The sequence below is a fragment of the Synchiropus splendidus genome, chromosome 6, assembly GCF_027744825.2.
Source record: "Synchiropus splendidus isolate RoL2022-P1 chromosome 6, RoL_Sspl_1.0, whole genome shotgun sequence".
Lineage (NCBI taxonomy): Eukaryota > Metazoa > Chordata > Actinopteri > Syngnathiformes > Callionymidae > Synchiropus > Synchiropus splendidus.
Genome location: NC_071339.1, coordinates 8,022,071 through 8,038,315, shown reverse-complemented (window position 1 = coordinate 8,038,315; position 16,245 = coordinate 8,022,071). Strand labels below are relative to the sequence as shown.

Genomic DNA, 16,245 nt, shown 5'->3' with positions numbered 1-16,245 from the left:
ATACAAAGTATTTGATGAGAACAATGAACTTAGATGACGTCGGATTTTGTTCACTCAAAAAACACAGTCAAACAAACTTAACAGAACTTATTTCAACATCTCTCCGGAACTGATGGGCACAGATGCTATAATAAAGACCATAGTGCCTCAGTACTGGTAGATAGATCCAGGCATCAGATTGCCCCAACATCCTCTTACTCTGTCTCTCCACGGACCAAAGCCTTATTTCTGCGCCAGCACCAGAAGGAGACACCAGGGGATTCTCTCGTCTCTTCACTTTACTGTTTTGAACCGTCGCTATGGTTAGAGGGTTGGAATGAGGCAACAACTAAGGGCCTGACTCATTTCTAATCTCGCCCTTTCTAGTCACGACCAATGTGGGCCTGAGCATTGTACGATGTGAAATAGATACAGGATGTGCAGCTCCTCATTTGAAGTGTACAAGTATACGTACAGTGTACGAGAAAGCTGTTGCACAAGCAGGGATTTCTGGGGTCACTCAGTCTTCTTCATGATTCCATGGCATTCATTGTGGTTATTAAGGTTGTCACACATTACACATTCATCCATTTTAAAAACTCCCTAACCAGGGACAACCATCGATCTTGCTGCATCAACAACCTTTGCATGTCAGCTTGAAATATGAATTCTCCTCTCTGTCCCAGAATGGAGTGAATGAACTATATTGACATTTGTGGAGCTCCCCGCCTTCTGGCTGCTGCATTTTTTCTTCCAAGGTGTCATTGAGGGCTCCGCTCATACGGTGCAGAATTTGACTGATGGCTGCTCCAACGCCTCAAGTGCTTCTATTTGACTCCAGTGATTCATTTAACCCCTTTGGTCTGTAAATGATTCGTGATAAGGGATGAGATAGTCAGAGGAGTACACCATGAAAGAAAAAGTAAAAGGTCAATATTTGTCCTCATATTGTTCATTCATTTTCTTTCCCAGATGGACAGTCATTCAGTAAGTCAGTCAGTGAGTCCAACAAGATATTCTCTCAAAATGTCTCTGTGGCCTCAGTGGGTACGTGTTGTCTTCTCATACTGTATAGAGAGCCTAAGTCGCTGCCCCGTCCGGTTGGTCCATGAGCGTGACTTGGTTTATGACTTTGTCACAGCCAAACTGCACAGAAGCGCACATTCAGAGCTGGACACGCACCGGGCACCTCTTCACTTCTGGAGAGACGTCACTCACTCGGCAACCCCTCCCACATGCAGCGGCCACACACATAGAGGAACAGCGCACCTGCAGCAGACACTCTACATTCACTCCTGCAAAAGAATATTTTAAGGCTTGGAACACATTATTTCTTTTTCAATTCATTGTAATGGGAAAAATCGATTCAGATTTCGCTTCTCAAACGGCCGTCTGGAACGGATTGTGGTCGAGAACCGAGGTACCACTGTTTAGTATAGTATCAACTATCAAAGGTGGAAGCTAGTAAATATTAGTTGACATTGTTAAACACTCACCATGAACCTGTAGAGCCAATCCCGCATGCTAGCACTCACACAACTGACTATCGAGTGAGAGCCAGCGACAAGCATTGTAGTTCACTACTACATATCCCCCATAACCTAATGCAACTTTAGATGTTGGTCGGACTAAATCAGAAAAATAACTTATGTCGCTCCTTTCGACTCCCGTTCAAATTTTTTGTTAATTTTGGTCCCATGCGACAGAAGTAGTTGGGTGTGACTTGTGATCCCCAAGGTTGTGTGAGTGCATGAATTCCATCCATGTTAGTGAAGTGGGCGGAGTTACAGTAGCTGCCACTGAAGATGACAAACGCCTCGATTTCTTCAGTATTTCTTTAAGGCTTCTTTAAGGTTGACACTCTTTCATGATAACTCTTGAATGAATGATGAATCTGTTTAACTTAGATGACTTGGAATAACAAACAAAAACATTTTAAAAAGCCTTGTTTCTGCCTGGTCCGGCGCAACCTTTAGAACCATTTGTTGGCGAATTCCGATCCTTTGTCCCTCTTGTCCTCATTAGCAGCACCATGTCCAAGCGTGGCGCACGTTTCCGTCAGAGAGTGGCGTCCTTCAGAGAGGCTGGTAAGAGCTGGTAATGTTGCACTGGGACCAAATAGAAAACTAAAACCAATTGTCTGTGTTCCCTGAGGGCTCCATTTATATGTTAAAACTGTTTGTGTTTCCTCTTATTTTCCAGTAAATGGACCTCTCAGGTGTCAGGGATTGTTCAGGCAAGAAGATAGGCAGTTTGTGTTGCAAATAAAAAGCCATTGTAAGACAGAACAGTGTCAAGAGATGATTCAGGATAAAGTGATAACAAATTAAAATTGATGTGAGGTTTCACTGTTCAGCCATAAAGTTATGACCGCGGAGTAGCGTTGGCTGCTTTCAGCTCATCTTTCCAGCAGTCAGTGGCTCAGAGATGTGCAATCCAAAGTGTCAGATCAATAGAGATTCTGACACTCGTCTCTGAATGATCCGGCCCCTCTAATGCATACATTCAGAGATAAAACATGACTCACACTTCCATTGGAGCTTGATGTGCTTGCTGGGTTTTTCAGCAAAATTGGGACGATTAATGGACTGTGAGAGCCGTAAACTTGTTAAATTTGACACCAGCTTTTGTTTCCGCGTCTCATCATCTTTTGCGTTTTCTGACAGGCAACAGTCTCTCATAGGTAGCCAGTGGACATCTTTAGCAGGAGGTTGTGATGTGCGCTGGCAGCGCTGTAATAACACATGCAAATGAATGCGATGCTGGCTGAATGCTGATGCTAAGAACACAATAGAAAAGGGATTAAAACCCATTTTGACTCTGGAATCAACTGGTGCAGGGGGGCGATGCTTCCAAAATCTTCAGAGTGTGACTCTTAATACTTGAGCAAAGGCTCATTTCAATATTTGTCCAGCGGCGTTCAATTGTTTTGTGCGTCACTTACGCTGTGATCGAATGTCCCGTGGATCTACATTAATGTGACAAAATTCTATTCTTAAATGTGTCAAGTTACGTTTGCTCCTTTTCAACCAGGAATATTGAATGGCCTGTTCGATTAAACTAGAGATGGAAGGACAATTAAAAATGAATTACTTTTTGGCAGAGTGAATAATGTAGTTTTATTTTTTTATACCTGTCAACTGGACATTGCAGGGTTGGATAATTATGCAAATGGACTGGAACAATTCATATGTAAATCAATATATATTTTTAGCTTAGCATAAAGTTAAATAATTGAAAAATAATTTTCTGTTCCTTGTCTCATCATTTCATTTTAATTTTTTAGTCCAAATATTTTGGTGGGTGTTATAATGTCATTATGAATGCTGCACATTATGTATTTATGTATTTATTTATTATTGCTTGTAAGAGATAGGGATAAGTCGAGTTGTCAGACGTGTGTTTATAAGAATTGTGTTGAGTTATAACAGTGTTTTTCAAGCTAAGGCACATTTCATTCATTGAAAAAAATCCAGAGGCCCACCACCAACGGTACCTCGGCCAGAGCGCAGTTGTGCTTTGTCAAAAGTCCTGTAGAAAATCCCTTTATATTTGTCTTTTGTGTGATTTTATTGAAGTTTTTTTAAACATTAGTGAACATTTTTCATCTTGCTTCATAACAACAATGATTCAGTCTGTCAACAAATTTTGGATCGCATTTATTTGGTTCTGCATTTAGTTCGTAGCTAAGTTTCAAACCACAAACCAAATTTTGACAGGCCACGAGTGTCAATAAAGTTTTGAAGGGAGACGTCCTGCCATTAGCTCTGTGGGGCAGACTGTCTTTGGCGTTGCGTGTCAGTCCACTAAGGATCATGCCGTCATTCTGTCATGAAGGTGTGTGATAACGTAACAACAAGTTGTGCATTTGACCGGCTTCGTCGCTGTGAGTGTGTTTGAAGAGGAGCATTGCGCACAACACTGCGCAGCAAGTGATGATGGACAGAAAGAATATGACCGAATTGACTCATGACCGCAGTCATTACAGTGTTAATAACATTAGTAATAACACATACTAATATTATAAGATTTATACTTTTAACTGACTCAAGAACTGACAGATCCTTTTGATGGTAACACTTTAGATCAGGGCTCACATATTAATACATAATACATTTATAGTATTCTATTATATTTTATAGTATATTTATATTATATTATATTACTTGTTGATTTAAGATTAACTCTCAGTAATTATGATGGTATTTGGAGTGAACTTTCGATGACTCTTCCAGGGTAAAATTGTGTCAGTCGTAACCAGACACTCATCAATACTATGTACTACATATAAGAAGGAAAGTGGATCTTGTTCACACACAGGTTTATAAGTAGCGGGTGCAGTGGTGCTGTCTGTGCCGTAGAAAGGTCAGTGGTGCACCTGGATTAAAAAAAGCACAAGGATCACTTCTGAACTAGTTTAGAAGACGGGCTCCGGCATCAAGACTGACTCATGAAACAAACTCTGCAACGGTCTGAACTTGAATCATGAACTCCTCACATCTTATGCGTTCCAAGTTCCGACATCAGAGACGATTAAAACGGCAAACGATTTTATCAGTTTGATGTGACGATGCTCAATATTTTGGCAGCAGCCTGTAATAAAATCCATACCCTCGCTGTGTTTTTGGATAAGACAAGGTTCAGACTGTGAGAAAAAGTAGTGTCTTATAGTCCTGAAATTACGGTAATTTATATATGTTAATAAATGTTCTTTAATCCAAAGTGTCACACTTTTAAATAATCCAGAGAATTGCTTTTTTTTCCTAATATGACTCTGAGTTAATATGGATGGACTGGACTGAAGCTTTCTGAGCGCCGCCGTTACTCACCATTTGAATTAGCGGCGGTGCTCTGGAGTCAGTACTCATCTCCTTGGCAGCGTTGGTGTTCCTCGTGCGGGGAATCCCTTGACTTCTGACCCCTACTATACATTTATACAGAGCTCCCTGAGAAATATCACCTCAATGCAAATGGCTGTATTCGCGGGCCGTCTCTTGCCTCCATCTGTATTCTCTCTGGCTTTTGCATCTGATCTGCATGCTGTAGATATTTTCCACTGAGAAATATAATGCACTCTGTCCACACAGGCTGTGTGATCATCAGCTACAATTTTCTTTTCTTTCAGACACCCGATAACTGTCTTTGTTTATCTTTTATCCCTTCAGTAATCACGCATGTATTACATGGAGGGCAACAGTTTAGACACTGTAACTGCTGAGTCTTCTTCATCGTTGTTGAGAAAAAGGTGAATTAAAGTGGGAAGTGAGGCGAATACCAAGCAGGTACATACTGTACTGGAATCGCCGGTCCTTTAATACACTCTGTTTTGTGTCTGAGCTTCATCTGGCTGTCTTTGCTGCTCGCATCCTTGTGTCACTCACTCCCCCTGTTTTTCCCTTTCATTGCCTCGGTCCTTGCTTCAGAGTACACTGGTTGCCTGAAAGGGATTTAAGGCAGCACTGTTTTAATGTGTATGATTTATTATAGTATAAGAATCCATTATTGTTTCAAGCCCACAAACCTGGTTCTCAAGCTCGTATCGGTATACTATATTTCTCTTCTTTTTTGTTTCCTCAGATTGCATAGTGCTAGTTTTAGTAATTGTTGCAGTGGATAGTGTGTTGGATAACAACTAAGGCAGTCACACGTTTTAACCCTCTGTTTCACCGTAGAAGCGTGGGCGAGTCTCCTGCCTGAGACCCTATCCAACCATGGGTATTTCAAAACCGTGTTTTTCTTGAAACACTCTGCGATAGTTGGGGCAATATGGACATTAAAACGGAATAGTAAAATAGCTAATGGTGGGTAGGATCAATGCCATTTATATCTTGCAGACCTTTTCGGTGAAGCCATGATCTTGTGTGTGGTTCAAGTGGACTTTTGCATCCCATCTTAACACTAAAATAAGCTCGCCATGTTCTATGATTTGCCATTAAAGGCTGAATATGTTTCGACTGAAAAGCTTAAGGCCCATTTATGTTCACTTTTTGGACTAAATTGTACTAAATGTTACCATCACTGATCACTTACTTTCATGCATTCTTTGCATTAGTATTGCTTTTCACCAAAATATCCACCAGGGGGAGCAGACCAGAGTCAAAAGTTTACGATCTCCAAAACCAGCATGGCAAAGTATTGATATTGCACCTCTTGCACAAAGGAAAACATCTGCAGCGTTGTAGGGGGCCGGTGAAGCCATAAAATATATTGCTGGAGGACTAACTGGAGGATGGAGAATTTCCGCCTTATTTGAGTCTCTTGTTAGGGTTGTAATAGCAACACTGCCCCCGCAGTTTCCGGTGGTCTGCTCTGTTTGCTTCGTATCCGGTAAGCTTTGTGGAAACATGCAGAAATATGCACTAAATGAAGGCTGTGCATGGACAGAAGGCTCTGTCCGTATTCGGATCCGGACGTAATATTGAGTATGAATGGGCCTTTATACATCACATGCAACGCAGAAGGCCCACTTCAGCATCACTCTGAAATGCAAACGTGCACTTCAAATACTTGCTATTTGACGCCTAGGGAGTAAAGGATGAGTAGGAAGAGAATCGGAGTGACTGAAGACGATGATCAAAAGGGCTGAGCAGGCAGACTTGCTGCGCAACCACTGAAGGGAAATGATGAAAAACATAATAATTGATAAAAGTTTGGATCAAACGGGTATTTCTCCCCGCATCACACAAATCTGATCATCCTATATAGCCATATCCCAGAAGATGTGGCCTTGAGGTCAGTAAGTTAAGTGTGAATGCTGTTCGTGTTTCATGTGTCTCCAGAGCTCTAACTCCCATAATTATGTAGCTGGGGGAAAACAGTCCCCTGAGAACATTAAACGTGCTCCGGCTCTGCGCAGTCTCCCGTCGCATTTACGCCATTAATTCCCTTTATTTCATAATTTGCGTGATAGTGGCAGAATGTCGGCGCTCGAGGACACGTGGGAGGTTGTTGAGCACGTTTTATTGGGGGAGATTGTTATTGATGTAACTGGAACGGTGGTGCAACAGTGTGACAAAAAGAACTTAATGCTGCGTTTAACAAGGCAATGTGCGGCTGGTGGGTTTCTGTCGTTCCGGTTTTCCCTCATCTGCTGTGTTCTGCCTCAGACTTTTAAGATCCTTGTTCAAGGAAGAGATTAATAATACTTGTTACAAAGCTCTCCAAGAATTAATTTACGTCGCACAAAAGGAATTACAAATCAGAAGACGCAGGTGAATTGTTTAAATGCGGAGCAGGCCTTGCCTCTGGTGAAATACGCCACCTTGCCTATACCTGTCATCCCTCCCTCTGTCAGCACAATGAACTAAGAGCTGACTTCACAGCACAATTGCTGAAGCACATTCATTTCAAGTGGCTGTCTTTGATTCTAAAAACCAAAAATAATAATAATAAAAAAAAGAAAAAGAAAGTGTCACGTGGTTGCTTTTTCTTTTTTCTCAAGGACTTGGTCCTGATTTGATTTTAGACAACTACTCTTATTTTAAATATGTTATTATGACACAAATACTCTCACATTTTACTGAATTTACCAAACGTTCTGTTTGAATCATTGAAACTTTTCGTCTTCATGCCACGCACAAAGTGGGAAATATTCTTCTTTATATTTTGCCAAACATTTGGCAGTGCTGAGTCAGAAGTGCCTTTGAATTACATGTCTGCACTTTCAAGTAACTTCTTGAGGAATATTAAAGATATGTTGATGTTTCTGCTCCTTCTTTGAAAGGCAGACGTTTTAGAGGGGCTCATTGTTCAGCAGACCAAACAGTGCTGCCCTATTGCATCCTTCGCAAATTCTCTGTCTTTGTGTGATATTTCAGCTCAGATACATGAGACAATTACCTCGTGAATGAAAAGTCAATAATTTATCAGTTGTTTTACAAGTGCTTTGACTTGCAGGCCTCGGTAAATGGTTGGAAGCGGAGGCAAACAGTGAGATGAATAAAGAACGGTGCTGCCCGGCCGGCGTATTAAGCACTTCTCAGGGCGTAGAGTCGGGTGCAGAAGGAACCACGGAAGTTTTATTCCATATCAGCGTCAGCATATCAACGTATCATCGATTGGCTTCACTTTGCCTTGCTTAGAGGCAAAACTGGAACAAAGAGAAAGATCTGTACATCTCAAAACCACCTAAGGCCATTTCATTCCTGTGATGTGTGCGTTGGCAACCGGAGCCAAGAGGCAGAGCGCGCAACCGTCATCACCACAGCATCTAAGCAGCCCTTCACAGTCAGCATTACATTGTGCAAACAAGGCCTCTCACACATGATTTCCATTTTATTTAATCATGTTTTATTTAAATTAAATCTTACTTTAATAAAAAAATATTTTTGGGGCAGTGTATATATATATATATATATGGTTTTCGGCCCGGTTGTGGAACACTGGACCAGCTATACTATACCCTCCATCGGGTGCTCGAGGGTTCATGGGAGTTCGGCCAACCAGTCCACATGTGCTTTGTGGATTTGGAGAAGGCGTCCGACCGTGTCCCTCGTGGTGTCCTGTGGGGGGTGCTCCAGGAATATGGAGTATGGGGCCCTCTGCGAGGGGCTGTCCGCTCCCTGTATGACCGGAGCAGGAGCATGGTTCGCGTTGCCGGCAGTAAATCACTTGTTCCCGGTGCATGTTGGCCAAAATGTATGGACAGAATTTCTAGGCACATCTCTGCTATTTGCGGACAATGTTGTTCTGCTAGCCTCATCGGACCGGGACCTTCAGCATGCAATGGGGCGGTTTGCAGCCGAGTGTGAAGTGGCTGGGATGAGGATCAGCACCTCCAAGTCTGAGGCCATGATTCTCGACTGGAATAAGGTGGTTTGCTCTCTCCGGGTCAGTGGAGAATTCTTGCCCCAAGTGGTGGAGTTTAAGTAAGTCTCGGGGTCTTGTTCTCAAGTGAGGGAGCGTGAGATTGATAGACGGGTTGGTGCAGCGGCAGCAATGATGCGGTCGCTGTATCGGACCGTTGTGGTGAAGAGGGAGCTGGGTCACAAGACAAAGCTCTCGATTTACCGATCGATCTACGTTCCCACCCTCACCTATGGTCACGAGCTTTGGGTAATGACCGAAAGGATGAGATCGCGGATACAAGCGGCTGAGATGAGTTTCCTCCGCAGGGTGGCTGGGCGCACCCTTAGAGATAGGGTGAAGAGTTCAGTCATCCGGGAGGAGCTCGGGGTGGAGCCGCTGCTCCTCCACATCCAGAGGAACCAGCTGAGGTGGCTCGGGCATCTGATCCGGATGCCCCCTGGACGCCTCCCTGGGGAGGTGTTCCAGGCATGTCCTACCGGGAGGAGACCCCGGGGAAGACCCAGGACTCGCTGGATAGATGATGTCTCAGGTCTGGCCTGGGAACGCCTCGGGATCCCCCAGGAGGAGCTGGAGGAGGTTTGTGCGGATCGGGAAGTTTGGGCTTCCTTGCTCCGAATGCTGCCTCTGCGACCCAAACCCACATAAGCGGCAGAAGAAGGTGAAGGTGATATATATATATATATATATATATATATATATATATATATATATATATATATATATATATATATATATATATATATATATATATATATATATATATAACAACCGTCCAACAAGCAATGACATGATTCGCTTATGAGACTGAGTGAAAGTAACTCCACATTTGCAATTGTAGCTGGATGAAAGTCGATGTGGGACCCGGGATAATTATGTGACCAACCGACGAGCTCTCAAAAGTGTGGCACACGTTTTTTTACAAATGTATTAAATTCATTTCTTTCCTTCAATTTTATTTTGCAGCTCAAATTGAAGACTTAACCAAAGTGAACTGAGCAAACAGCATCTCCTTCGATGACAGTGTCAGCAACTTTTCCTTTCATGGACACCAAACACACTCACGCTAAATACATCAGCACTTAAGATAAGCACTTGCAGCAGCTTTCCTTCCTGTCTTTGCCTTTCAACAGAAAATTGGGAAACTCGTCGGGTATAAGTCGGTTTTTTTTTTTCTTTTTTTTTTTCCATTTGCTCTTGATGGGCGTCACTGACAGGTGTGACTGGTCAGGAACAGATGTGACAGCTCACCTTACACAGGCTTGTCAAAAGGCTAATGGGGTGTTCTAAGGTTAATTTACAACTCTGTGAATCCCATCAATAAGCAATGAAGATGTGTGTGGAGCGACTCGCGCGCTGAGGCCTGCAGCTTAAGAATTGAATCAATTAATTGCTGTGGTGTTCAAAATCCCTGGATAGATGAATACTTGGTGGATGGGGTTTAACGGTGATCCCAGCATGACCCCATGTAACCTTTGCCAGTTTAGAGGCCGAAATGTTTCCAGTGATATTCATACGCTGGCTTATTTTGAGAACCAATATCTTTGCATTTTTCCCAAAATGCTGTGACACTTGACATGTTGTTTTCTAGCCAAAGAGGTGTCCTGATGCCAGGTATTCATCTAACTTGGATCCTGACATTTTGCAAGCTGTGGATAAATAAGTCAGAGGATTTTTCCAAGGTTAAACATCATGTGGTGTTGCAACACCAACGCATCATAAATTGACGTTGGGAAAGTGGCCTTTTGCATGCAATACTGACACATAAGGCGGCCTCCTGCCATGCACGTTGACACATTATGCTTTCAATTGAAGCACATATTCTGCCTTCCATGGCACATCCTGACAGTGTGCGCAGCACGCCATGTAAAAGAAAGATGGGCGTAGTAAGCCATTGGGTGGCACTCCTGTCATTCTTCATGTAATGACATGTCAATGACTATTTAAAGCAAGGAGGAGAGCTGCATAAGGGGTTATAAAGAGCCACCGTACATGTGTAGCTAAGCGTTTTGCCATTGAAATGCCTGTGTATAAAGCCTGTGTAGGCCGCCTTTGGCGCCAGTATGCGACGCAAAAGTACACTTTCCTTACATCACTATATAGTATGACACAATGGGAGTGAGGATGGGTTATGGTACATGTACACAGCATCCAGATATTCAGCATAATTCCCAGTCCCCTCATTTTTTTTCAGTTCAACTTGGATTCCAAATTTCCAATACATAAAAACAAAAACATTCATATCCTGTTTATAAATGACAAAACATTCCATGCGAACAAGTGATTTTGTGGAGGGTTCCATAGATTCCCTGACCTTCCCTTCCCTTCCTCCCAGATAAGCTTTGTGAACTCCTGTTCACATTTTTGCGCTTGTATGACGGACTCGCTGAGCTCCCCAGAGAGATCCCAACAGAGGGCGAGTGAAATGATATGGATGAGATTTTCCACCTCATCAGACTCACATGAGCCTGCGGGAATTTTGAACATATTGTCTGGACCAATCAGTTACCATTTTCCGAAGAGAGACTCTCAGCGGGAGCTCGCTTTCTTGTTAAACTAGATTGATACAGTCGAGCTGAGAGCGAGTGTCGTCTCTCTGTTATATATTCCCTCAGTGAATTTTTTCGACTTTCTTTTCATTAAATGTGTAGTTTGAGAATATTTGCTTTGGGTGGCGTCACAGGTAAATGAGTGTCATTGCAAGCTGTCGTAAAGCTGGGTGTCTGGTCCCGCCCCCCATCCCATGTTTATTTGTTTATGAGGGAACACCGTGCCAAAAATGCAATTACAGATGGCAAAACACTGTCCAGCTTATACTTGCAAAGATACTCTAGAAACATCTATCATTCAACATCAGAGATCAAACTCTGTCATGCAGCCAGTGAGGAGAAGCTGAAGCAGCTGCAAGACCAACGGACCCAGATAAGAAAACTTTATTTCGACAGCACGTTTCAGAATGAAGCAAAGGGGGAAAGTTCGAATATTTACTGACTTGGTGACAACAAACCGCTATCTTTTAGTTATGGGATATAAATCTGTAAGCTGCAGCCGTCATCACGGATCTGTCTTGCATATAAAACAACAAGCATATACACATTTGTTTCCCTTTAAAATGATTTGGCAACACAACAGAGACAGTGAACACAAAACTGACTTGCAAGTCGACGAGAAACATCGCCACTTCAGGATCAGAAGAAAAGCCTTTTGTAGCTCTCAATTGTTGCCAGGCTGTAAATGCGTCTCCTGTATTGACACTTGTCCAGGATCTTGCTCTGTCATTCCATTCTTCTGCCATGATGCAGACCAAGGAACTCAGCTTGCTGCCCTAATGTGTCGTGGTGGGGGTGGAGTTGGGGCTGTGATGCCTTAGATCAGAACATGCCTCCTGGGGGCTCGCCAGAGAAAGTTACTTAGTCTAAGAGAGCTGGGATTTTGGACTGTTCATACTCAAACCTGTCATCTCAGAGAATATGAAAATTGCAAATGTTTTCCTCACAGTGATGAGTGTGGGAAACCTGTTGAACAAGTGGTTCTTTTCTTTTGCTGTGTACTAGATATTAGTTTCTTAGTGATTCCCGAATAGGGCAACGCACAACGGATCTGGATGAAGATCTCTTGCCGATCATCGTAGGCAACCTTTTTTTTTTTAACTGTTTATTCATCATTTATTATATTGTTTTAAAATGCAAAAGGCTGTGCAATATTTTTCAATAATTCATAAGTGTGTAAGCCTGCAGTCTGTTCCAAGTGATCTACCCACTAGTGTTGTTGTCGACGCTCCCTAGTTGAGAATACAGAGTCCAATTCCAATATCAAGACTTTGAGGGTCCAAGACCAGTGAAGGGATGAGACCAAGACTGAGAACAAAAAGTATGAAAATGAAGTCTTATCTGACTTCGGGCAAGATCTTTCGATTGGTCTTGGACTCGACTCGGTCTTGATTCCAGCACCACCGCGTTGCCACCTGGCAAATTACTTCAAATTATCTTTGATCTCTCTCACCCTTAGTGTTGTAGTCAAGATCACACCAACTGAGACTAAAACGTTATCGAGACTGGAGAGGGTTGAGATGGAAACAAGACCAAGACTTGAGAGAGATTATTCTATCTGATCCACAAATGAGTTGAATATAAATTCTACATAGTGTATAGTCCTCGGGATTGGTCTTGGTATCATGGTCGGTCTCAGTCTCATCTCAGTTTTGAATGCATTTTTACTGGGCGGACTCAGGATTTTTATACAATACCGGTCAGGATGGAAAGAGAAGACTGTCAAAATCAAATTAATTGTCAGGTATTGTTATAGACAGGTATTGCTTGTTTCAGCTGACGCCTGATTGGTTAACCAATGTGCGCCTGCACCTACTGCGGCTCAATTGTGGGTCAGTTTTAGACTCCTTATAGATACTGTCCTGGTCTTGATCTCTAAATATCTTGGTCTTGTCTCAGTCTCAATACTTGCCAGATGTGATCATGTCTTGGTCTTGATCGGCGTGGTCTTGTCTACACACTGGAGATTGAAACCCTAAAAAAGTGGGGCCTTGAGACCAAGATCAATCTCAAGTACTACAACACTGCTCACTCTCTGAGTCATGATTGGTGTGCTTTAACCTTGAAGTAAGTGAAAGAACAACTGCATTGTCTGAAAAGAATCCTTCCGTCTTGCTGAAATGTCATTTAAAAGTAAATGTATCATAAATCAAGGGGAATGAGATAGTTTGACTCAAAATAAGGTTATATAAGCGAGGTAAGATTTTGTCTATCTGCAGAGCATGATTCACAACCGCCTCCAGCAGGTCTAAGACCGCAGTACAGTCACGGAATCAATGGTACATTTGGTATTTTGGGGAGAAAATGATTGTACTGTTTCTTCTGTCAAATTCAAGTGGTTTTATCTATCATCATGTATAAATGTGATTTAGGTATAAATGTCCCAAGGACAACGTTGAATGATCTACGTCATCACTCGAGGGCACAAATGTTACCACATACAGCAATAGCCATTTTAAAGTTCTCAGTTTTCCATGGTGAAAAGTTCTGCGACTGGTTCTTGACCACTGGTTTCATGGACAGTGTCATTATATTCAATGACTCAGTGATGATACGGCAAAAGCAAGAATGACTACCTTGAGCAAATTAGAATATTGCAGAGCAGGATGCGGCATTAACTGGAGAAAAAGAAAGTTTTTGACAGGTTTTGTATAGACATGGTAAGAAATGCCGACATCATCAATCATAAAACAGATGTTTCATGGGAGATACTAAGCTTTTAAATGGTGCACTAAACCTGGCCTATAGGTCCTGAGTTTGCTTCAGAGACTTGTTCATCTCACCTCTTGTCAGGAAAGTTCAAGACAATTTAGAAACAAAGTAAGAATGTTTCTTTTTATACCTGAATGGTATGGTGTTGCATGTGTATTCTGTGAACATGAAACAAATTTCTGTTCTTCTCTTTTACCAAACAGCGCCTCCGAACAACATATCCGTAGTGGCGGAAAACACTCCGGCTCCATTCAGCCGATACCAAGCTCAGAATTTCACCCTTCTCTGCACTGCGAAAGGAGGAAAACCAGCCCCATCGGTGAGTCACTGTAAAAGATGCACCACAGTACGTGTTTGCATGGGACGTGCCTCTTGCTCCCCATGTGTGTGTCACGCTTCATCGTACTGCTCAAATCCAAGATTATCTAAAATGAGGTAGAGCGATATGCATTTTCAGTACTTCCATTTGACAGACCTAAATTAATAAACAAACAAGCCATCCAAATCGCTACAGTTATCGGTGGGAATTGGTTGACTATGGTGATCGTTGAAATTGTTTATATACATTCAAAACAGTGATGGGAATTTAGCATTTTGCATAATTTGACAAATGGAAAATAAATAAAAGCTTTTAGACCTTTATCCTTATTGTTTATTCTTTCTCTCATCTCAAAAGATTGAAGGACCTCATTCATCCGTCGATTGTGAGAATTGGATTTTGCCCACTAAAGCGCCACCTGCCTGTGTTGTTGAGGCTAAAATGAATGGTGAATACATTTCTTTCACAGACTACTATTATGGCCTCTCTCAATTTCTTCAGTTGACCAGCGTGTAGTCCCTGAAAAATGTAACCAGTACGGTCACAGTGAAAAAAAAAAAAACGTGACCAGTACGCTGCCATTCAGGCACAATAGGGATAAGAAGGGACAAGGAAAAAAAATGAAAATGTAAACTTGCGCACAGGTATTTTCCTCAAATGTTTGGTTCCCCCACATTATAATGTTATGCTCAAATAAACTGAAAGAATGAGTAACTTTGGGCAGGGAAAAAAAAGAATCCCTGACTTGTTTTGGATGTGATTCATCGGGTGTCCACTTTGCAAGAGCAAAGCAAATAAACTGTTGGCCTTCTTCACATCACCACCACTGAGAAAGGTAAAGTAAGTGGAGTGTTGTAACCACTGTACTGAGAACTGCCGCGAATTAAAACAAGGAATGTATTCATTACAAGTATATCACTCTTTGGGATGCAGGCGTGTTTACACGTCACTCATGGTCACGCATGAATAAGCCGCCCAGTCACTGTGACATTGCAATAATGTTTGTACACAGATCTGTCACTGTTCGTTCTTACACACACAAACATCAATCAATCAGACCTCACAAGAATCACGTGTTCTGGATGCAGCACAGAGAAACACTGAGTTAGCCAAAGATATTGCTGTGTCTTCTGAATATATATATATATATATATATATATATATATATATATATATATATATATATATATATATATATATCAGTTGCACTGTTGACACTCATCTGAATGTCAGCGGTGCCTCGAGGAGCTGCAACCCTGGTCAACACCCGGGGTGAGGGAGGCCTTTTCAAATGAAGAAGAAAGCCTCCAGGGACAAATGATCCTCACAGAACTTAAGTAATGGCAGTGTGGAGATTAAACCAAAGGACTGCAGCCTCAGCCATGACAGAAGCAAAAGCAGCTTGTGTGGGAGGAATCATTTGCAAGCTCTAGGAGAGAGAGACAGAATGATCCGAGGCGGATGGAGAGAGCAGTGCTCGCCTCATCCTTACGATGAAGGGTGCTGATGCTTCAATAGAATATTAAATGGTACATTTTAATTCCTAAAATCTTGTTTACTAATTGTCCTCAGCCAGAAACAAGGCCGTCTGCTCTCCACTTAAAAGCAGTAAAAATGAAAACTACTGATTTTTTTTTTTTCTTTTTTCTTGCTTTTTTGCTGGTGGACTCTATTCAGCAGGGAATTGCATCAAGTTCAGAGTCATCGTAACTTCTTTCTTCCCCTCTTTCCTCTCGACTTTGAATTCCCAAACTGAAGTGGAATTTCAAGGCCTTGGAAAGATTCACTACGTTTGGCAGTAAACTGTTCGGGTGATTGATCGATGTAGCTTGTTATCGTTGGGGCCTCATCATGAGGCTAGAAATCCGATTCACTTTGATG

At 42.2% G+C, this 16,245-nt stretch overlaps 1 protein-coding gene across 3 annotated transcripts in view; it reads left to right on the top strand.

Moving 5' to 3' along the window:
* The window catches only part of igsf21a (immunoglobin superfamily, member 21a), a 212,102-nt gene that overhangs the window by 146,884 nt on the left and 48,973 nt on the right, over window positions 1–16,245 (top strand). For all 3 annotated transcript variants that reach the window (XM_053867448.1, XM_053867446.1, XM_053867447.1), the window contains one exon: window positions 14,249–14,364. In XM_053867448.1, the coding sequence (XP_053723423.1) occupies window positions 14,249–14,364 (116 nt within the window). The remainder of the gene's footprint in view (window positions 1–14,248; window positions 14,365–16,245) is intronic.